At 60.5% G+C, this 22,318-nt stretch overlaps 2 protein-coding genes across 7 annotated transcripts in view; one reads left to right on the top strand and one right to left on the bottom strand.

Annotated features, from left to right (window-relative positions):
• The window catches only part of BTBD2 (BTB domain containing 2), a 37,656-nt gene extending 29,084 nt beyond the window's left edge, over positions 1-8,572 (top strand). For all 5 annotated transcript variants that reach the window (XM_075903217.2, XM_089774979.1, XM_075903216.2 and 2 more), the window contains 3 exons: positions 1,973-2,060; positions 4,049-4,195; positions 5,715-8,572. In XM_075903217.2, coding sequence (XP_075759332.2) covers positions 1,973-2,060; positions 4,049-4,195; positions 5,715-5,876 — 397 coding nt within the window. In that variant the 3' untranslated portion in view covers positions 5,877-8,572. The remainder of the gene's footprint in view (positions 1-1,972; positions 2,061-4,048; positions 4,196-5,714) is intronic.
• Positions 8,573-10,420: 1,848 nt separating this feature from the next.
• The window catches only part of CSNK1G2 (casein kinase 1 gamma 2), a 95,219-nt gene continuing 83,321 nt past the window's right edge, over positions 10,421-22,318 (bottom strand). Inside the window, exons 6-13 of one of the 2 annotated variants that reach the window (XM_075903219.2) lie at positions 21,657-21,891; positions 20,277-20,362; positions 19,093-19,177; positions 18,382-18,530; positions 18,007-18,090; positions 15,235-15,339; positions 13,688-13,794; positions 10,421-13,154 (exon numbers count right to left, since the gene is read on the bottom strand). In XM_075903219.2, the coding sequence (XP_075759334.1) occupies positions 13,100-13,154; positions 13,688-13,794; positions 15,235-15,339; positions 18,007-18,090; positions 18,382-18,530; positions 19,093-19,177; positions 20,277-20,362; positions 21,657-21,891 (906 nt within the window). In that variant the 3' untranslated portion in view covers positions 10,421-13,099. The remainder of the gene's footprint in view (positions 13,155-13,687; positions 13,795-15,234; positions 15,340-18,006; positions 18,091-18,381; positions 18,531-19,092; positions 19,178-20,276; positions 20,363-21,656; positions 21,892-22,318) is intronic. The other variant, XM_075903220.2, reaches the window with a different exon arrangement.

Below are 22,318 nucleotides of genomic sequence, written 5' to 3'. Positions count from 1 at the left end.
TGCACTCTTGACTTAAAACTTGTCTGATGGAGAATCCATCACAACCCTGGGTTAATTGTTCCAGTGGTTTATTGCTCACGGTTATCAATGTATGCGTTACTTCCAGTCTGAATTTGGCTGGCTTGAACTTCCAGTTATTGCTGTTCGACAGGATAACATAAGAATGGCCAGACTGGGTCAGACCAAAGGTCCATCTCGCCCAGTGTCCTGTCTGCCCACAGTGGCCAATGCCAGGGGCCCCAGAAGGAGGAAACACAACAGGTAATCCTCACATGATCCCTCTCCTGTCATCCATTTCCAGACAAACAGAGTCCAGGGACACCATTTCTGCCCATCCTGGCTAATAGCCACTGATGGACCTAACCGCCATGAATGTATCTAGCTCTTTTTTGAGCCCTGTTAAAAGTCCTGACCTTCACAACATCCTCTGGCAAGGAGTTCCACAGGTTGACTATGTGCTGTATGAAGAAAAACTTCCTTTTGTTTGTTTTAAACCTGTTGCCTATTCATTACATTTGGTGACCCCCTACTTCTTATATTAGGGGAACAAGTAAATAACTTTTTCTTATTTACTTTCTCCACACCAGTCATAATTTTATAGATCTCTATCATATCCCCCCTTAATCTCCTCTTTTCTAAGATGAAAAGTCCAAATCTCAGACCTGTTCCAAACCCCTAATCATTTTTGTTGCCCTTTTCTGAACCTTTCTCTGCCAGATTGAAGAGCCTATTATTAAATCTTTGTCCCCCCCTGTAGATACGTGGCAGACTATCAAGTCACTCCTTAATCTGCTCTTTAAGTTAAATACACAGAGCCCCTTGCAGGTTTTCTAAGCCTTTAATCATTCAGTAGATTCATGCAAGGTCATTTTAACAGGCACCGTGAAGACAGTCTCAATTAAAGGTTCAGTTTACTGGTTGCAAGCATAGTGATGTAGGGTTAGAGCAAGCCACTGTGGGAGTCTACGAGAGCTGGTGACTTGCAGTGACTATCGGAAGGTTGTTTAATCTGTTTGGTTTAGTTTCCATATCATTAACTCAGGGTAAAACCTTGTGTTGGAGAGGCTGTTCTAATGAGAAGTGTTTAGAGCAGAGGTCTAACATGCAGAGACCTCTTGAGACGTAGTCTCACTTGTTTTAAATGAAATCGACAGTGTCAGATACACTGTGTTTACTGCTTGCGGATCAGCGTTGGACGTGCCATGGGAGTGCTTGGCGCACACACTGCAGTTGCAGCTGTCGCCCGAGTGGCTGTTGGATTTTAGGGATCCAGTGTTGGGATCGGGGAGGAGAGAAAAGCAGCCTAGCTTCTTGGCACTGGGAAGGCAGTTGGGGAAGGAAAGGTGTTTCCTTTCTCCCCCTGCTTTGGGGCAAGAGGGGTGAGGCTGGGTTTCCATTGGGTGGGGTGTGGGAGCAGTCCTTATTCTCTACCTCTGCCACCTTGACGTAGTGATCTCCACTGCAGACCACCCAGCACTAGGCGCACATATGTTAGCTTAACGACTCTGCTTCAGCTATCAGGTGACGTTTAAAGCATCAGCCTCCGTGTTAATCACGTTGAGGTGCGTAGGAGCAGTTCATTCATCTGGGCTTTATTTTCAACCTTGCTGCAGACCCCTGCGTCAGCTTGGACTCTCTTTGCATCTTGGAGGCTGTCTTTGTGACCGTGAACATAGCCACCGAATCCCATGCCGTGTGGGGTCAGTCCGGGTCCCCATGGTGCAACATGAATTGTGTGTGGTGGTACTGGGGAAGCAGAATGCAAGTCTGTTCTCCTTCAGTGCAAATCATTAACTGTCAAGGAGCTAAGGGCTTGAAGCAGCAGCACTGAAAATACAGAGCAATTTACCATGTCCGAGATGCGCAGACAAACTTTGACTTAAGGTCGCTATGCATCCTGCTTAACTTGAACAGACCAGCCTGCTGGTTTTGTGCTGACTCTCTCCTGTTCACTTCTCTTTAAATCTTACAGGTTCTCAGTAAACAAAAGGATATTTATAGTTGGGTTTGGACTGTACGGATCAATACATGGGCCGACAGACTACCAAGTCAATATACAGGTATTAAACCACTTCTCTCCTCTGCCAAATGTGCCCGATATTTGCTGCCGTACAAACCTTGCCGGCAGTGCTCAGTGAAACACACCACCCTCTTCAGCTGCCGTTAATGCCTTTCTATACAAAGGCACGTTTGTGTTTTATGGGAATACGGGTCAAGCTGAGCAGGGTGACTACTGGGGAACTCCAGTACTTGGAGGGATATTTTGTTTGTTCTGTTAAGGCGTTTAAAATGCTTCCATCCTTGGGTTCTCAGTGCTGCTGTGTTGGGCGTTTAGTACTCACGAAACCATCCAATCTGACAGCACTGGGGCAGACGTTTGCACTCAGCCTTGGTGTTCGCTGCTTCCGCCTGTGGTAGCGGCCTCAGGGCCCATGTGGCCTGGTCCCGGAGCGCGTAGCTGCCGTCCAAGTACGGTCAGACAGGAGTCCCTGCCCCAAAGCTAAGATTCAGGGAGCGGGTGTCACTGCCCAAGGGATGGAAGGTAGCAAACGTTCACACAGGCTGGTCCTGCCAGTGATCGCAGGCGTCATCCTGCTCCTGATGGGCATGCACCCTGTGTGCGGTGGTTGCCAAGCAGCACCTGTCCCGGTCGCGATGCAGGCTGAGGGCCCCCGGCTCCAGAGCGCCTCGATTCCTGCTTGTCATGTGGGGTGCCCCGGGGGTGGCTTGGCTTGCCTGAGTGAGGCTCCGCGTCCACACAGGTGAATTCCAGGCCGCAGCGTGTGGACGTTGTCGCGCTCAGTCCCCAGTTGAGTTTTCTCTCGTTATTCTGGATCACTGGGCGTCCAGCTCGCTTGCACCACTGACTCCTGCTCCGAGGCAGCTGCTGTCGAGTCCGGGGTCTGGGGGAGCAACTTCTCTGCCTGGGGCATATCCCGAGAGCGTCCCAGCCCTGGCTGCGGGCTGCGTTTGGACACTGAGAGAGCAGCTGAGGCTTTTGGTGTCCCTTGGTATGGGGAGCTGCGGGGCCCTTGCTGAGAGCCGTCAATGTCGGTGCAGCTGTGTCCACGCCTGCTTCCTTGGACCTGTCACTGTCGTCTGTGGGGAAGCCTGCAGCGTTGGCCCCGTGTCCATCTTGGGCTCGGTGCTGGGCTTCATGAGTCGCCTCCGAGTAGAGATCGGCTCCTCGGTGTTGGGGCCAGCTGCGCTGCTCTCCTATCTAGGGAACTGTCCACGGGCATGCTGCCAGTGTGCGGCCGGAGAGTCCTTAGCTGCCCACCCAACCCCTGTCCAGCGGCCCCTTGAAAGCTCGGAGATACTCCCAACACCCAGGCCAGAACCAGCCCGTGTGACACAGGCAGAGACTCAGCACCAGCGAAGGAAGCGTTTGCCTTGTGGAGAGCACAGTCCGCAGTAGGGCCCGAAGCAGGAATACCCCCACCCAAATCTGCTGTCAAGTTGCAGTGTAAAGGGAGAGGCCTCAGATTGCTGGGATCCAAACCTTGAGACTGCGTAGACCCGAATCAGTGTCTGAATTGGACCTAGCAGTCCAGTGCGGTCTAGGTAGCGCCTCCATAGATTCAGCTGCCTCCCCGAGTCTCTGAGCCCAGTGACTGATTGGTTCTTTTCTCACTGCGAGGCCTGGCAAAGCTTGTCAGTGCCCTTGGCCCTGCCCACGAGTTCACGCTCATTCGATAACCACGAGCTTGGCCCCTGAGATTGTGGCATGGGAAGGGCATTCGGGGTGCTCCTGCCTGCCAGGCAGCGGTGCAGGGAAACTCCCCTTCGGAATCTTTGCCCTGTGTCTCCCTGGACTGACTCTGCTGACGTGCTTAGCAAAGCGCAACTGAAGTGCAAAGAGTCCGAGTGGTGGCGCTGGCAGACTTAACGCAGCCGAGAGGAAGCTGCCCGATCCCTGTTCCCCAGGCCAGCAAGGTGTTTAGCCACTAGCAGGCCCAACGTGCAGTCTAGAGAGGAGTCACAAAATGAACCCACCCTTTTCACTAGGCCAATTACAGGGCTGTTTACTTTCTCACCCTTCTTCCAGATCATCCACACGGACAGCAACACAGTACTGGGTCAAAACGACACCGGGTTCAGCTGCGATGGGTCCTCCAGCACTTTCCGGGTCATGTTTAAAGAGCCCGTCGAGATTCTACCCAACGTCAGCTACACGGCGTGTGCGACACTAAAGGTACCATCGTGGGGCTCGGCCGTCGGGATGCCCGGGGAGGGAGAAGGAACGGGATTGCTGGTCTCGGGGAGGTAGTGCTGCTCTTGCTTGGAGACCGCCAGGGGATCTGAAATTGCACATGTATTTGTTCCCCAATAAGCATGTGGCCCTTCGGGGGTTAACGTTCAGGGAGCTGGTTTTGGTTGGTAAATGTTTACTAGACAAGCTGATGGGGCTGCCGGCGTAGGTAGCCTGGGCTTTGCGAATCTGTTGCTAGTTGGTCACTTGCTCACCAGAGCAAGCAGTGTGGGTGCGCAGCTGCTCCGGACGGATAATGGCGTTAGATGGGTTAAATGATGCACCGATGGCCCCATGCTGGAGTTCAAACACGCAGCAGGTTTTGGAGTGGGAATGGGACCTTCATTCTGCCCTAGAGCTCATGAAGGACTTGTTAAAACTCTTCAGTTACCTGCTTGTAGCCGTAAAGTCCTAAGAAGGAAGCTCTTGCTGTGTGTGTCCAGCACCAAGCGTGGGGGGTTGGAAAATGGTTGCATGCAAAGTCTTTATTGCCTGAGTGCTAGGAATACTTGGATGCAACTAGCGCTCAATCCGAGATCCCTCTTTTTGTGTGGGGCTGTCTTTGTGTGCGTCCATATTGCAGACCCCGGGGGTGTCGCTGGGCTTACGCTAGAGCAGTGGGGATGCAGCAATGTAAATCTAGCCATGCAGCCATGGCCCAATGGACTTCAGACAAGACACGTTCAGTGTGGTTATAATGGGCCAGTAGCCGGGTGGGTGGTGAAAAATCGGGTATTGCCCGACATGATTTGACAGGGGGACGTTGACCAGTGACTGACTTCTAGTACGGGCAGCGCGGCTCTCGGAGGAGATCTCGTCCACACGAGAATACCGGGGTCATGCACATTTCTTACGCCACTTGGAATTTCTTGCAAGACTTGACCTGTGACCCCGGTTCTGAGCAACATTCCACAGAATGGTCTTGCTCTGTGTCTGCTTCCGAGTTCTCTTCAGCCGAGCCGCGGTTTCCTCGCCCTGTCTGGGAAGCCCATGGGGAGGCAGAGGAGGGAGTGACGAGACTTCCCATAGAGGAGCGGGGAGACAATCAAGGCTGTCGGGAGAGCTGCATGCGATGAACGGGAAGGAAGGCGGAGAGAGAGGGGTGGGGTTGGGAGCAGAGTGCTAGTGACTAAAATGAGCACCAGGAGCTCTCCAGTGTGTGGAGGTCTGTGCCTGGCTGCTTTGAGCCGTCCCCTTTGAAAACGATCCCAGCAAGGGAGTGTGAAACCCTTGGGCTGCAGAAAACAGCCGCTTGCGGGGGGGAGGGTTAAAATCCTTGAGATTTAGTAGCTGGGAGCTGCCGAATGTCCTGAGATGCTGAAGATCCAGAGTTGTCGGGATGCTCGTTGCTGGGTTTGTCACTCAGCACTGCGACCGCGCCGCTTTAAAACCCTGGTTGCGCTTGGACTGGCTCGTTCCCGACCTTCCTAACTGGCTCCCCCGTTTTCTGTTACGAACGCAGGGTCCAGATTCTCACTATGGAACCAAAGGGCTGCGCAAAGTGATCCATGAGTCGCCAACAACGGGAGCCAAAACTTGCTTCACTTTCTGCTACGCGGCCGGCAATAACAACGGCACGTCGGTGGAGGACGGACAGATCCCAGAGATTATCTTCTACACATAGTGCAGCTGTTGGAGTCAGCTGAGCCGATGAACTTTTGTCCCCCGCTCCCTCCCGTGCCCTTCCCAAGGAAGTTTCTGGCTGAGTTGAGCCAGGCCAGGGGAGCCGCTCTAGCCAAAGGTCTCAGTAAAGTCGTTTGAAAGCCCATGTTTTGCCGTGTGCTAGTGATGCTGCTGCTGCTGCTACCACCACCTCATACAGACTAGCTGGGTTTCCGGTATCATTGTAGGTTGCCTGTGGCTAGTAACTCTCCACTCTCCCGATAGTCCCATCCGCTGTCCTGGGTTTTATTGTAACATATGTCGATGCTTTTCCATCAGTTAGAAGCCTGGAACCAAGTGGCTCCACTAGGTGACAATCCTGGAGGGAAAGAAAACAAAAGAATCCCAGGGTCGTGTTGACTTTTTTCTTCGTCCTCTGCCCTTCGTGGTGCTGGGATGAGGCTTTGCCGGGCTGATTCTGCAGTACGGCCAAAGCGGCGGGGTTTCCCTGCGAGGTTTAACCAGAGCCTGCCTGCCTGCCTGCCGTGCTGGACGTACCTTTGCAGGTTCCAGAAGATCAAGGGAAGGGCGTGTTCCTGATCCAGCGCTACAGCCCTCCAGCCGGCCTCTCAGCTGAAGGGAGCAGCTCTGCAGAGACCCACCCGCGCTTGCGGTCTGCTTTTGGCTAATTTGAGACAATCCTTTAGAGGGACAGTGAGTGCGAAGCAGCAGAACTCCCCTGGGGCCGGGCCCTGTCTGGAGCCGAGCGCCTTGGCCCCCACAGGCAAGCTCCCTGCTCGGTCCTGGGGGGCTTTTGCAACGTTTTCCGTGTCACACTTACACAGACGGGGGCTGGTCCAGCCAGGCTGCGCTGGGCTTAGCCGCAGGGACTCTGCGCTGGGAGCCGCCAGGCTCCTTGAATTCCTGCTGCTCGGAGGTAGCAGCGCTTGAGCTCGGTTGCTTCTACCTCACAACGTGCCTCAGCTGGCGCCCGTGTTCTGAAGCGTGTTGCTCCTGCTCTTCTGCGTTCTGGTTTCCTTTGCCTCTCCAGCCGTCGGAGCCCCCTGCAAAAGGGGAAGGGGTTTGGTGTCCATGTGCCGCCACTTAAGGATCAGCAGAAGGGGAGGGGTGGATGAAGCAATCTAGAAAACCACTGACACTTTCCTGCTTGTCCATGTCCATTCACCTGTCCCGCCCAGCTGGAGCCCTGGCGCTGGCTGTCTGGACGGACATTCTGGTGGTGCAGCGCTTCCTGGACTCCGAGCTGCCGACTTTGATGGGGCGGTTTCATGGCAACCCCCTCCCCCTCGGTTCACAGCAGGTTGCCTTTCACCATAATCACGTGATTTCAGCTCAGCATGACGTGTTGCCGTGATGGGAAGTAGCCGTGTGACTCTGTAACTGCCTGAATGGTCCCACCCTTGCCTTGACTAGCAGAGACTGGGGGGGGGGGGGGAGAGTTTACTTCCTGCACTCTGCAGAGGAGGGTGATTGAAATCAAGGCGGCCCTGTCAGCGGAGGTGGCCAGGCCATTCAGCAGTGCGTGGGAATTGCTTAGTGCATGGTGGTGTCGTCTCTGATAAGTTGAGGTTCATTAAAAAGCCATTTGTGTGTCGCTCCAGTGCCGGGGCTTCCCTCACTACATTTGTGATAGCAGCCTCCCTCTTCACAGCTCTGCTGGGGCGGGTGACTTGGTGCCTGTTACCTGCTGGGAATGGTATCCCAGCCTTACCCCACCTCCTGCCCTGGGCTGCCAGTGACCGGATCTGTGGCTGGCTGGATAACTCCACCAGCCAGACGGCAACACACGTCACCTAGAAATAATCCGCGTAGCTGTTGGATACTGGTGCCCGTGCGCTGCCTGCCTGAGGAGGAGGGTGAGATGTTGTTAGCCTGCTTCTGGGTAGGAAGTTTTTCAGATATGGCCAGTACTACAAGTTATGGGTCCATTACTCTAGTCATTGAACCTGGTTCTGTGCAATGCAAAGCCACATTCTGAAACATGAACAGTGGATGGAGAGGGTCCTTCCTGAGAGGAAATTGCCTTCTCTTGGAATGTACGTAGCTGCGTCTGCGTCTGCGCTCCCGCTTTTCACCTCTCCTTGTCAAAGGGGGTGGGGATGCTCGCATCGGGTTGGGGCTTTGCCTACTGCCCACCTTAGGTGTAAACTCTCTGCTGTGGATATGACGCTCCCTTCTGCATATAAATGGCAATAGCAGAAATTATTGGACTCTGAAAGAAGCAAATCTGCACCCAGGTCTCATTTAGTCTCTCGATCTTTTAACCGAAGAGGCCGAGGTGTAGATCTCCCTGGTGGCTTTTTCCTTTAAGGCTTCTGTTTGAATATTGCTAGTGTCAGAACCTCCTCCCATCTTGCTTTCGACCACAGGGCAGGTTGCTTTAAAAGACTTTCGCTGACAAATGTTTAAAAAAAGCAAAACCCTGCCCAACATTTGAGCAATTTTTGTTCTTCTGGCTTTATGCAGTTTGATGCAATTCTGGCTTTTGTAGATAGTATGAATGTAACTCATCGTGGAACATGCCTGTCTCCAGAAGTAGGAGACGTTTCTATTGTATCATGTCTCCTCAAACAGGGCTGGGAATATCTAGACTATCTCGATGAATGTATCAAAAGCTCATTGTGTTCACATTCTGCTTTTTGCCAGCTTTGTGATTTGTAAATAGGAAATCAATAAAGACAGTGAGGTGGTCTTTAATCCAAAGTTTCTTCATGCTTGGAAGAGAGCAGATGGCAAAACAGCCCGTGACAACTTACAGGATTCTTGAATCGCTGTGGGAAGAGGCTGGAGCTATTTGGTACTGGCAGGGTCCTTAATTTGTCTTCCCTGGATGCTTTCAACTGCTGTGTAAATTAGTGTATTTTCCTTTGTTTCCCTTGAGATTAGTCGTGTGAGATTCTACCTCGAAGAGGAAAGTGCCTAGTGAAAGATGGCGGATGCTGCAGGGAGGTGATGTTCTTAGAAATAAATATACGAGCAAAGCCACATGCTGAGAGGGCCTAGTGGGATGCACCAGTCCTGGAGGGGGCCTGGCTGTAGGCCTTACCTACTCAGCACCTGGCAGCAGTCAAAGGCAGCCTGATTTCCCCATCTCCTGAAGCCTCTTTGGTGTAGCAGTTGGCTTAGAATGCAGCAGGGCCTGTCTCCCTGCATGATTCCTCCAGCCTGCGGCACTCTCAGAATTCAGTCAAACACCCTCCCAGCAGGGCCCTCTCAGAGCTGCCCCCGTGTTCTATGCCCGTCTCCAGCCGTCACTCACTCTGGGCTGGTTCAGAGTCAGGTGCCAACCTTCCCTGCCAGCTGCATAAGCAACTCAAGTGGGCCTGGGCTACACCTGTTGTTGGGATGTGGGTCCTGCAGGGTCGGGACCGAATTGGCAATCAGCATCCACAAGAGCCGCACTGTGAGCACATTGTGGCTACGTCTAGACTACGTCCCTGTCTTGTAAAAGGGATGCAAATTAGACGTATCGCAACTGCTAATGAAGCAGGGATTTAAATTTCCCCCGCTTCATTAGCATAAAAATGCTGCTGCTTTTTTTCGGCACGGAACTTTGCTGGAAAAAAGCTCCAGTCTAGACGCGGATCTTTTGGAAAATAAAGCCTTTGCCGAAAGATCCCTTATTTTCTGAAAGATCCGCGTCTAGACTGGTGCTTTTTCTGGCAAAGCTCCGTGCTGAAAAAAAGCAGCAGCATTTTTATGCTAATGAAGTGGGGGAAATCCCTGCTTCATAACAATTGCCATGTCTAATTTGCATCCCTTTTTCATAAAAGGGATGCAACTGTGACGTAGCCAGAGTGGGCGTGTACCCCCCAGTTAACAAGTTGCTAAGTGGTTAAATCATGAGTCATTAGCGTCACCCTCACAGCAGGGACCAGCCTGGGCTTCATTACAGGCCGGCAATTGCTCTGTTGAAAGCTGGCACGTAGCAGCATCTCTGACAACTGACCTTTGCTCTAGCAAGGTGAGACCACAGCCTGCCCCGTCTCGCATACCTGCTGCCTGGAGCACCTCCTGGGGCTGTTCTTTAACTGGCTTCCCCCTGTTTGGGTGTGGGCCACTGCCCAGCCTACGCTATACTAAGGCTTTCCTTGAGCAGCAGCATCCTCATCACCCTGCAACCAGCCCTTGGGTCTGTAGCGAGGAGAATGTGAAGCAGGTGCCATAGGGGTAGCAGCTCCCCTGTGATCCAGGTGGAAGCCGCATTCCAGCCAGCCAATGTCTGAGCCAGGCAAGCGCCCACCCCCTCGTTGCACCTGGAGGAGGAAGTTTGTGTGAAAGCTTCTGAGTTTGTGACAAGTCAGCACCTCGAGTGCCCCCCAGTCCCTCTAGCTCCCGCCCAGGGGAGCCAGGCTCCGAGCAGCATGAGCTCTGAACTACTTAGCACCTCTTGGTCCACCTGGGACCGGGTTCCAGCTGAGGCCATGAGCCCAAAACCCCCAGGCTGGAGGGTTACACAGTGTTGTGAGCAGTTAACAGCCCCCCTCAAGCTGCCCCTTCTCCCCTCCCCCCCCCCACACAATAAATCCTGATGGAAACTGGGGGGGAAGTTGGATTTTTTTAATTTTTATTTTTTTTAAAAAAGCCCCTAAGTTCTATGGCTTCAAGGAAGCATCAGAGAAATGTCAATCCCAGTTCTGTACACTTGTTTTTAAAGCCATAACTAAACTCGCAAGGGAACAACCCCCCTTCTGCTTTGGAACTACACAGGTACGGACTCGGTTCTGTAACGGGACCAGTGTCGCGCTGCCGGACCCGGGCCTGAGCCCTGCACCTGACAGGAACCGAGATTCTCAAGACAGACTTGGGCAAACTCCCTTGGCTTTCCCTTTTTATTTCCCCTTGAGCCTGCGGTAGGCGCGTCGGGCAGCTGTGGCGAAGGGCAGGCCAATCACGCACATGCACCCGCTCCCAGACGTGTTTATTTTACACCCTCGGGGCTGGACACACAGTTCCAGTGAAGATTTAAGGCGGTTTCATTTGCATTGTTTGGGAAACAAGGTCGAACATTGCACAGAACTACGGACCGTCCAGCCAGCCGGATCTGGTGGGATTCATGGAGTTGGCAAGACCCCAGCGCTCCCTAGCAGCTGGCCAGGCCCTCCCGCCTAGCGCCCTGCCCCTTGCTCCTCAGCAGAGCACAGGCGCTGCCCTGCAGTCAAACTGCAGCCCAGGAGACCAGGCGGCCCCTAAGGGCTCTGAATGGGCCGGACATTCCAGCTTGGGGGGGAAGGAGGCCACCACGGGAACTGGCTTAAGCCTGTTGAATGAGTCGGGGGTGATGGGAAGGAATTTGGCTTGATGAGTGGCAGCTGCTCCGCTGCAGCAGGAATGCGAAGAGTCGGGGCCAGTGCTGGCCCCCCAGATCCCCATGCCCGTGGGCCCTTGCCTAAGGCTCCTGAGGGGGGCTAGTTGCCACCCAGCCCTGGCCCAACATGTGCGGCAGCAACAGACGCAGGGCTCCTGCTACGGCTCCGAGCGGCAGGCCAGAGTCAGCGCAGCCCGTTCCGTGGGCAGGACGTGCCTAGCACCTGGAGCCGCTGGAGGGCCCCCCCCAGCCACGACCGCCTCCTGCAGCACCTCAGAGCAGCTTCCAGCTCCAACATTACAAGTGTCAATTACACAGCGAATCCCCCCCCCCCATGCGCCGGCCCCGCCCCACCTGGTAAGAAGCAACCCCGCAGGCCAACGGTGCCGTCAGTGCGCACAGGCGGCCAACAGGCACCGGCGTCCCGCACTGAGCGCAGGTCGGCCACTGGGCCGCGTGTGGCTGTAGAGGGGTGAGGGGGTGGGCAGGGAGAGCTTGAAAACCACCCACGGTTAGAACGGCCCGAGCTCAGCTCCGGCGTAAGCACACGGGCCTGATGGTTGGAGGCGCCGACTGGGCCAACCTCCAGCTGCAGCCGGGGGTCAGATCAGCAAGCAGGGAGGCGGGTTCAGGGTTTCCTCCAGCCCGTCATCAGGAGCGGGACTGAAGGGCGGAGCCAGGGCCATCCCAGTGGGGGCTGCTACAGCGCAGGCCCCTCTCCACGCGGCCCCTTCCCCCAGTGGAAGCCCAAGGAGCTGAACACACCTGGCTGCCTCCCACCCGCTTTGAGGTTGGGGCTCTTTGGCCCCAGGGGCCCCTGCTGCTCAGCCTATCGGTTCACTGGCTGGGGGGGGGGGCGCCCCCCGGGAAAGGCCAGGTAAGTAACTTCCCCTAAAGTGAGCTGAGTGAACTCGGCCAGGGGCAGCCGCAGGAGGCGGCTCCGTGCTTAGTAACCGCGGCCTGGGGCCAGGAATCCCTGCCCAGCCCATGGCTCCATGCAGGGACCATTACGACGTCCGTTTTCTACCTTGCCCATCCCCAGCCCCTTGCGTTTCCCTTTGGTCTTGGCCAGGTGCCCCATGTCAATGGCCGAGGGCCGGCCGCTGGGGCCCTGGTAAAGCTTCCAGCCCTTCCTGAGACCCTACATGGCTCCCCTCCCCTCCCCCGCCCCAGTTAATTACTAAACTGTTAATTTCAAGACCAAACATCACTTGTATTGCTAGCAAAAGTGCATCGTAAAAGGAAAGTGTAAACGAGGCCCCAGCCACTCCTCCCTGTACCAGAGACTCGGCTAACGCAGCGGGCGAAGGGGGCGAACCAGACGAGGGGGAGCTCACAGGGACAACACAATCTTTAAAAGAAAAGCAGAATTTTTAACACTAAAAAGATGAAGGTCAAAGACTGACTCCGCCCTCCGCCCCGAGACTTAAATTAACTTCAGAGACAAAGAAGCGACGGGGGAAAGTCTCCAGCGCCCACCGCTCCTGGAATTGTCTTCGGCGGCTCCCAGGGCAGCGGTTTGAGTCTGTAGAGTTGATCCCCGTTTTCCAACTATTTCATAGAATCAAAAGAAATTCACGTGGTGGGTGGGTTGGGTGGTTTCCTTTTGTAACTAGCTTAATGCTCTGTGGCCTGCGCGCCAGGCGGGCATAGGAACGCCAGCAACGTCGACTCGGTTTCCGTAAACGACCACGGGGTGGATGTGGTGGTGGAGGAGGAAAAGCAAAGCAGTTTGAGAACCTCCCTCCCCCGCGCCCCATCCACACACGTGGCACCAGGTGGTGAAGTCACGAGGCTCTTCCCTCCGCCATCCAAATCAGAGGAAGGGAAGGTCTTGCAGACCCGCTAGCGAGCCCAGCCCCGTCCGTGGCCAGCGGGGCATCCCCCGCTACCTGCTCCGGGCTGGCTCTGCCCGCTCACTTGTGGCGCTGGATGGTTTTCCTCTTCCTCCTCTTGAAGAAACAGCAGCACCTGGGGAGAAAGGCAGCCAGGCGGTCAGGCCCCCGGGGCCCCCAGCAGGCTCCTCCCCACCCCGGAAGGGACCGGCCGTGGCGAGGGCCTGGCTGGAAGGGGTGCAGTTCGCGCCACGTGTTCTGGGGGAACCCTGAAGCGGCTCTTAGCGAGCTGTGCGGGCAGGATTCCCCCACCCGCTGCCGGGGGTCATTGTGGGAGGAGGCAGGCCCGAGTCACCGGTGGCTGGGAGTGGGAACGGCCCGCGGGCGAGACCACGGCCCCCGACGCCGCTGCAATGCCGGGCAGTGGGAGCCTGCAGCGTCCGGGCCAGGATTTCGTCCGGCTCGGGCCAGTAGCCTCAGTCCAGCGGCTGGCAGATTCCCAACCCCCCAATCCTGGCTCTGGGGCGGCATGGGGCAGAGCAGGCCGGGAGCCGGAACAGAATCACCAGCTCTGTCCCCTCTGGACTTTGCTGGGGAGAAGGGTGTGAGGGCAGCAGCCCCTCCCCCGCCGGGCCAGGGCAGCCCCCGAAAACGCAGCCAGGTCCTTACTTTGTATCATCTGCTACCTCCACCTCGGCGGGCGCCGTGATGGGGGCGTTCGAGTGGCCCGCCGTGGGGTCGTCCGTGTTCAGTTCTCCGTTGGTGGAGCTCATCACCTGGCGGGAGAGGGGCAGTCAGCCGGGGTGCTGGCCAGGCGGGCAGAGGGGCTTTAACCCTTCCCCGTCCCCCACACATCCCTGCAGGTCCGCACCCACATGCCTGGGCTGCCTTCCCCCTGCAGGGGCGGGTCCAAGCAGCAGCACCTGGAGCGAATCTGCCAGGCTTCCTCGGCGCTGGAGGGCGGGGCTCTGCCGGCCCCGGGCAAGCCGGCCGTGCCGCAGGGGCCTCACGTGGCCTGCGCAGAACCGCCCTGCCCTGCCCCCGGCTGCACAGGAAGGTTTCCGGGGCTGCTGGGCAGCGCCTGCCACACACGCTGCCTGGGAAGGGCCCAGGTTTCATTTCTGTAGCAATTTCAATCCCTGGGCCTTGACAAATTCCCCCCAAACGTCAGTGCGACCCGAGCAGACGCCAGCCAGGCTCAGGCCCCGCCTGCCGAGGGCCCCGGCCAATCGCAGCCCAGACGGGAGCAGCGGGGCGCAGGGAGGGGTCCGAGGTGCCTCTCTGGGCCCAGCACCCCGGTTGTTACTCAGCCGTAAAGCGGGGGCAGGCGCCGGGCCGCCCTCGTCACACGCTCTGGATCCGCACCAGCTTGCCCGGCCCCTGGCCCCACGCTGCCTGCCTGTGTCCTTCGCCCACGAGCCCTTCACTGCCAGCTTCCGGCCAGCCCCATGCCCGGCGGGAAAGGAAACCGGCAGTGGCTGCCCAGGGGGTTCTTGCTACAGCTGTGGGATAGCACCCAAGTGGCAACAGCACAGCCCAGCTGCGCGACTCGGTTTCTCCGCCCCCCAGGCCGGGCTGGGCCCCGGCAGCCCCTCCAGAGGCCGGATCGGCCCTGCGCAGCAACACGGGCCAGGCCTTCCCGGCAGCGCTGCCCGGGCGGGTCAGTGGCGCTGGGGACGCGTGGCCAGGCCACCTGGGAACGGCAGCGTGACGTCACCCGCTCAAGTGGCAGCGACAGCGCTGAGCCACGCCCCTCTGGCGTTACACGCGCCCCCGGTGGAGCTCTCCGGTTTGCTGCAGGGCAGACAAGCCCCGCCCCGGGGCACCCTGGGTGGGGGAAGCAGGGTGGGGTGCCAGGACAGCGGGGGATGGGCACAGCGGCCCGTGGGTGCTGTGTGTGGGCTCGGGCGGGGGAGGGAAGGAGACACTCAAAGCAGCGTCAGCCCGTTTGTGGCACAGGGACTCGACAGCAGCGGAGAGCCAGGCGGCCCCCTCGCCGGGCGGGGCAGAGGGCGGGAGGGGGGGCTGCAGGTCAGCGGCGCGGACGCGGCAGAGGAGCAGGGGAGCCCGAGTACGTCAAGGAGAACGGGGGGAAGGCGACAAACCGGGGACTCCCCGAGCCTGGGCCTAGCACCGATCCCGCCCGGGGGAGGCTGCTGCAATCTCCCCCGTCCCGTGGGCCTGTCCCTTCCACGCCCACTCGCCCCTGCGTGTACCTGCACAGAACCCCCAAGCCTGCTGGTCGCTAGGCGCGTTCCTAGAGCTTCCTCGGCAGGCTGCTGACTAGCCTGCGGATCCCACAGCTCGGTCCCCTCGGGCGACTGCGAGCCAGCGGCAGGACAGGAAACAAAAAGAGGGAGGATGGAGACCGGGGGCGGGGGTGGGGAGAGGAGGCAAGGTAAGACATGCAAACGCCACGCGCAGCAGCGCCAGTGTGGCAAGGCCAAGAAACCAGCGCGGGCCCCGGCCAGGGCTCATGCCGGCTGCTGGGCTGGTGCGGGCCTCACGCGCGAGCCCAGACCCTCTCCCCTCCCTGCCGTGGACGGTCTGGCAGGTCTCCGGCGCACTGGTCCAGGCAGATCAGGCACCCGGGTGGTGCCAAGGCAGAGGGGGCAGGGGCTCTTGGTGGAGACACGCCACGTGGCAAAGGGGGGAGCCGAGGCCGCCTGGTGTTTGATTTTGCGGAGCGAAGAGAGAGCGACATTAAAGCTGCGGGTGGATCTTCCCAGCCCCGTGTGCGCGGCCGGAGGGGTGAGGAAGGAACCGGACTTCGAGCGGGGGGTGGGCAATAATTTTTGCAGGGGGGGCCCACTATGTGGTCATGACCCAGTTCCCCTCCCTGCTAGGGCGGAAGGGGCGGGGCGGGGCGGGGCGGGGCGGGGCGGGGGACTAGCCTCCCCCTAGAGTTGTCTGGGATCGGAGGCTTTGAATTCACAACCGAGCGAAGGGTCCCGGCTCCGCCACGACCACGTTGCCTGGCCACGGCTGGGGGCTGCTGACACTCCAAGGCTCCCGGCGCCAGGGTAGCGCTGCGGCCGGGCGTCACTGAACTCGATCCTGCTGCCTGAGCCCCGGCCTGGACCTGGGTGGCCCGGGCAGCTGGATATAGATAGAAAGTGGCCGGATCCGGTGCCCAGCCCTGGCGTGACCCGGGAGATCACCAGAAATCTAGACACCCCCGGGGGCTTGCCCTGGGCCTCCGTTCCAGACAGAACCTGCCTTCCCAGGGGATGTTCCCAGGGCCTCCCCTTCTCTCGCCTTGACTGGCCGCCACGGGGCTGGAAGGGCCCCGGGGAACAGCCTGGGGCCAGTCCACACAGAAGGGAGGGGCTGCCGGGTTGAACGCCTGCCCCGGGTCCACAAGCCCCGTTTGGCCACGGTGACCCTGGCACCCGAGCCCCAGGCGCCCGGAGGGTTTCCTTGTAAGTGGCGGCGAAGGGAGCCCAGGGCTCTGCAGCTGCCGGCCGAGGAGGCTGAGGCTGGGTGTGCAACCCGCCGGAGCCAGCCATGTGGTCGCCCACCAACCCCCTCGCCAGGGCACCGCTGAGCCCAGCTGCTCTGACGTCCTCCCCGCTCCACAGGCTTCCTTGCCCAGCCCACCTGGTTCCCCGGGGCTTCCCCCTGCTTTGCTCAAAGTGCCCCCCCCACAGAGCCCGACCAGCACCCACTCCACCCGGCCATGCCCACTGGCCCCTGCAGAGCCGCCCCAGCCAAGTGGGACAGAGCCAGGCTCCACCGAACACCCAGCTCAGTCCAGTGGCCTCTCCCGGACCTGAGCTGCCTTCACCCGGGTCTCCCCCTGCAGGGGGCGAGATGTAGAAGGCGGGTCCCCCCCCAGGGGTGAGATTGCAGAGGGTGGGTCCCCCCCCAGGGGTGAGATTGCAGAGGGAGGGTCCCCCCCCCAGGGGGTAGGATGCAGAGGGAGGGTCCCCCCCAGGGGGTGAGATTGCAGAGGGAGGGTCCCCCCCAGGGGTGAGATGCAGAGGGAGGGTCCCCCCCCAGGGGGTGAAATGCAGAGGGAGGGTCCCCCCCAGGGGTGAGATTGCAGAGGGAGGGTCCCCCCCCAGGGGGTAGGATGCAGAGGGAGGGTCCCCCCCAGGGGGTGAGATGCAGAGGGCGGGTCTTCCCCTGGGAGGCGGGACGCTGAGGGCGGGTCTTCCCCTGGGAGGCGGGACGCTGAGGGCGGGTCTCCCCCACGCGTGGTGCGGGCTATGATCCGCTCTCCCCCCGGGCAGGACGGAGTCTGAAATCGCGGGTCCCAGAGCTCCTGTCACAGGGGCCGGCTTAGCCCAGCGGCGCCTCCCACGGTCCCCTCCTGGGTGTCGGGGTGGGGCAGCAGCGTCAGGCTGCCCAGCCGATCCCAGAGCGATCCCCACGCCCCCGCAAGGGGCCTAGGACCCGGTGCCAGCTCAGGGCCTCTGGACTCCCCAGCAGGCCTGTGCGTGGGCTGGGGCAGACGTGTCACATGGCAGCTCGTCCTGGGAGCCGCAGCTCTCCGGATGTTGCTCCAGGAACCGGGTCAGGACCAGGGGACACGGGTCCTGGGACAGACCCCAACGGGCCTGCAGGCTCGTCCCCAGTGCCGAGCCCCAGCTAGGGACCCCCCCCACAGCCGCTCCCTGCCCTCCAAGCCCCATGGCGCCTGGACAGCAGCTGCCCCCTGGCCTCCAGTCTCATGAGCCAACCCTCCCAGCCCCGCAATGGCCTCTGGGACGAGACCCCACAGCCCTGCCCTTCCCTCTGGGAACCCTCCACATCCCACCTACCGGCATCCATGCCCCCGCACCTCCACCCCAGCCCCCGCGAAGGGGACGGGCCAGCCAGGATCTCTCCTGGACCGGCCAGAGCTGCCTCCCAGGCCCCAGGAGAGCGGCTAACAATCCCTGGACCCCTTCCGCTCCCCCTATGAACTGGCTGGTGCTTGGACCGGTTCGCTCTGCTCCACCATGGCCGAGCCGCCGGGAATGGCCTGGCCAGCGGGGGCTCACCTGGTGTTTGGTGTGTGGCTGTGCTTTGTCTCGGTTCGGAGGCTGCACCTGGACGTCGCTGTGGATTGTGCCGATCGGAGTTGGCTGCAGATCAAGACACCAGGAGGACAATCAAAGAAGGGCCAGGCATCCCCGGGCAGGGCCTGTGCCCCCTGGGCTTACCCCTGGGGCTGGCGGACCCAAGAGGGGGATGAATTAGGGAACGAACGAGGCCCAAGCAGCTGAGCCAACGTGCGCCGGGTGCCGGGCCGGAGGCGGGGAAAGGGGCAAACAGGAGGGTGGCGGGGAGCCAAGCAGCTGTAACCGCGCAGCCCCGCTCTGCCGGCTGCTCCCGTGTTCCCGTCGGCAGCCCCCGCGCCGGCCAGCGGCACTTACTAGCGGCTTCCCGGCCCAGTCGTACTCGTAGTCGAAGACGTAGCCGCTGCGGTCGAACAGGTCCGTGAAGAGCTTGCGCAGGTAGTCGTAGTCCGGCTTCTCGAAGAAGTCCAGCCGCCGCACGTAGCGCAGGTAGGTCGCCATCTCCTCTGCGGAGGCCCAGCAGACTCAGTGCGGCCCTGAACCGCGGCCCAGGGAGCAATGGGGCAGCCAGGGCGTAGCGAAGGGGAGGGGGGCACCGCACTGGGGTGAGCGCAAGCAGAAGGGCACAGGCGGGTCTGGGACCACCCGACCCCAACGCAGCCACATCAGACCCGCCCGCACTGTTCTCCCTGCGCTCGCCCTAGAGAGACTGCCCCCCCCCCCCCCCCCCGGGCAGCAGGGAAACACCCACAGGGGCTGCACAACAGGGGCCCGGAGACAGCTGCATGGAGAAGCCTCCTCCCCCCCCCCCCACTGCAGTAAGGCCACCTGCAGGAAGTGGGGAGGCTGTAGTGCATGCTGCTGCAGGGCAGAGCTGCACAGGGGCACGCAGGCAGCAGTGTAGCCTAGCAGGTAGTGCCTGTGTTCCAATCCTAACTCTTCCACTCGCCTGTGGGGTGTGCGCTCTGTGCCTCAGTTTCCCTTCTCAGCGTCTGGCTGACAGGTCGATTTAACGTGGGGGAGGGCGTCCGTCCCTCAGGGCTCTCCCGACTCGGGCCGGGCCCTTACCTGGGAAGTTCTCACACAGGACTTCGACGGGGGTGGCTCTTTTGGTGTCCCCGATCTTCTGATACCGCTCCTTGAGCGTGTCGGCCTGGAACGGGCAGAGGTCAGGGCGCTCAGGCGCCGCGCACGCCCAGCCGGCCGGAGCCCCAAGCCGGCGGTTAGGCCTCCCCACCATGGCAACGCTAGTGCCCTCCCCGGCTCTCCCAGTGAGCGGGGCGACTGGCAGAGATCCCAGCCTGCTCCTGGCTACCCTACGGCACGAGGGGAGACAGCCTGGCCGGGGCCCAGGAAGGACTAGCAGGGCCAGGCCCCCGAGACCCAGCTGCGCAGAGCTCGCTGGGCCCAGGAGCGGGTGTGGGGAGAGGAACGGCAGCGACCGGCCCTTTGGAAACCTAGGGGGAGCCCGACAGGCCACAGGGCAGCTGGCAGGCGGGTTAGCACCCCGGGGCCCACCATGGCCAGAGCGGGAGCCGCAGGAGGAATGCGCGGTGGTACAGCCGCCTCTCCGGGAGGCCTGGGCACAACCAAGCCTCTGCTCCCCACTGCGGTCAGACGACATGCCGGCCCCTGGCCCCGGGGACGCGGGCACAGGGAGCACAAGCAGCTGGTCCCAGGCCACAAAGCAACGGTGACAGTGACGGAAACAACCCAGGGCCCCCCAACCCTCAGCCTCCGTCCCAGCCCGGCGGAGTAACTGCCCTGAGACTTCCAAGCACGTGAGCCACCCCGGGGCGCCCCCCCGAGCTCCCCACGCCTCAGCGGGCCCTTCCGCCCCCGAGACCTTTGAACACCGATGTGTCCAGTGCAGATCTAAGCAGGCGGGCGCCGGGGCCGGGTGAGGACTCAGGAGTGAGCTGCCTGGGGACGGAGGGATCCTGCACCGCTCGTGTGTGAGCGCAGGCAGGACCGGGGCCCCGCTGTGGGTGGGAGCGGCCCCGGGGAGGGGTGGTGGCCCCCGTGGACAGGTCAGGAGCTTTTTTTGTTCTGGGCCCATTTCTGAGGGTAGGAGAAATTGACACTCACGTTTCCCCATTTTGATCCGTCCCACCCTTGCCAGGGCACCTGGACGAACAGGGCAGCACCCCAGGTCACTTCCCTCCCTCGGGGCGGGATCCTGCCCAGCCTGGTCCCCGGGGCCGCTCGGCCGCGTAAGAGACTCCCAGGGCCCGGCTGCCACTCGCACTCACCTTGAGCCCTTGCCACGGGAGGCTGCCCCGCAGGAAGTACATGAACATGTGCCCTAGCGCCTCCAGGTCATCCCTGCGGCTTTGCTCTGCGCAGAAGAGAGAAACGGTAAGTGCCCCGCGCCGACGTGCTGCTCCCAGCACCACACGGCAGCCCCTGCGAGCGAGCCAGGCCCGCCCAGAGCAAGGTGAGCCACGGGGCTTTCGAGAGCCAGGGAGCCCCTGGCATCGCTGCATCTGGGCTGCCCGGGAAACCCAGCTCTGGGGAGCTCCTGGCCAGCGTTCCCAGGTGTCCGGTATTTTCGGTTTTTCTCGGATGGAAGGCTGCTTGGGATATCGTTCCCTGCCGCGTCTGGGGGGGGGGGGGTATTTAAAGGGCTGTGACTTTTCTTTGCTTGTGCCGTTGGTTTTTTTGCTCAACAACTTTGGTCCCCGTTGGGTTTGGGATTTTTTTTGGCTCAATCAATTTTTCTCCCTCCATGTTCGGTATTTTTTGTGAAACTATCTGGCAACCCTACTCACGGCCCCCAGGAGCCTGGCAAGAGGCCCCAGAGGCAGCTGGCTTGCTGAGGCTGGGTGCCTCATGGGCTCTCCTGCCCTGGTCCTGGCGAGGCCACGGTGCCACGTGGAGCTGAAGAGATGCCCCCGGCCTGCCCTGAGCTGCGGCAGGGAGACGGGGAGGCGGTGCTCCCCGGTGCCAGGCTCCAAGCCACGCAGCTGAAGACCTCAGTGGCCCCGGACCCCGGCAGGCTCTGTCAAAAGCCAACACCTCCCCAGCTGCAGGCGTCTTTCCCCGGGCGCCCGAGCGTACAGGGGACGGGGATGTTCCCGGGACAGACGGAGGCCAAGGCAGGAGCCCCGTGGTCCCACAGACGCGCCCCCAGCCCAGAGCTGGGGCGGTGCTGGAGACAGGATGCTCCTGCCATCTCCCCATCGTCCCAAAGGCGGGTCCCCAGGATGGGGCAGGTGCTGCCTCCTGGTGCCCACAGCCTCCCCCACTTCCTGCTTCAAGCCAAGTCAGCCGCTGCCCTCCGGCCTAAGGGTCACGCTCCGCCTAGAGAGCAGCCTGGTCTCCGGGCAGGGCGGGGAAGGGCTGGTGGCCCTGGAAGGAGCAGGGGCCCTGCCTTGCTCAGCAAGGTGCCAGGAGCTGATCCCAGGCAGGGGCTCTCCAGCAGGCGGAGGATGGGGGGTCTGACAGCCACACGCACGCTGGGGAGGAACTCCCGCCCCCGCCTACAGTCAGCTGGCATGTACAGCCTGGCGCCGCCTGGGCACAGGCACTGAGCTGTGCCTCCGGTGCCAGGTTGCCGTGACATGCCCGGCGTCGCAGATGCCCAGCCCGTGTTATCGTCAGCACGCGGGGCCCTTTGGGGTGGCCGGTACCTTTCCCGAGGTGCGTGTTGATGCTCATGTAGCGCGCCGTGCCCGTCAGGCTCTTGTGCTCGCGGTAGGGGATGTGTTTTTTGGTCTCAGGGTCGATGTACTCCTTGGCCAGGCCGAAGTCGATGATGTGGATGGTGTGCTGGCGCTTGCTGCCTGGCCGCCCCACCAGGAAGTTCTCCGGCTTGACGTCTCTGTAGATCAGGCTTTTGGTGTGGACGTACTCCATGCGCGTGATCTGCGGGAGGGCCAGGGTCAGCGCGAGGCCGGGCTCTGCCCTGCTCCCCCACTCAGGCTGAGGGGATGCTGCTCAAGCCAGCCCCCGCCTGACCCTGGCCCGCTGGGTCCCCCCACCCAGCCTGCTCCAGGAGAGGAAGGACAGTCAGGGCACAAGCCGAAACCTGGGGGGCCAGGAGCCAGCTCCCTGCTCTTCCGCAGCCTTCCCGCGTGGCCTCGGACAGGCGCCGGGGCCTCGGTTCTCCCCTGCGGCCCATGCCTGGCGCTTTGGGATCCACAAGGGATTGCTGTGGGGGTGGAGCTTACAGGGCCAGGCTGGCAGACCCCACACCCGGCGTGCCCAAACCAGTCCCAGCTGCGGCCTGCCAGAGTCGGAGGCTGCCCCCAGGGAGCAGTGCAGGCCCCTGCCCACGAAGGGCCGGGCCGGG

The sequence above is a fragment of the Pelodiscus sinensis genome, chromosome 32, assembly GCF_052426305.1.
Source record: "Pelodiscus sinensis isolate ZL-2025 chromosome 32, ASM5242630v1, whole genome shotgun sequence".
Lineage (NCBI taxonomy): Eukaryota > Metazoa > Chordata > Testudines > Trionychidae > Pelodiscus > Pelodiscus sinensis.
The sequence above is the reverse complement of the archived record's forward strand: the minus strand, read 5'-3'. Positions and strand labels throughout refer to the sequence as shown.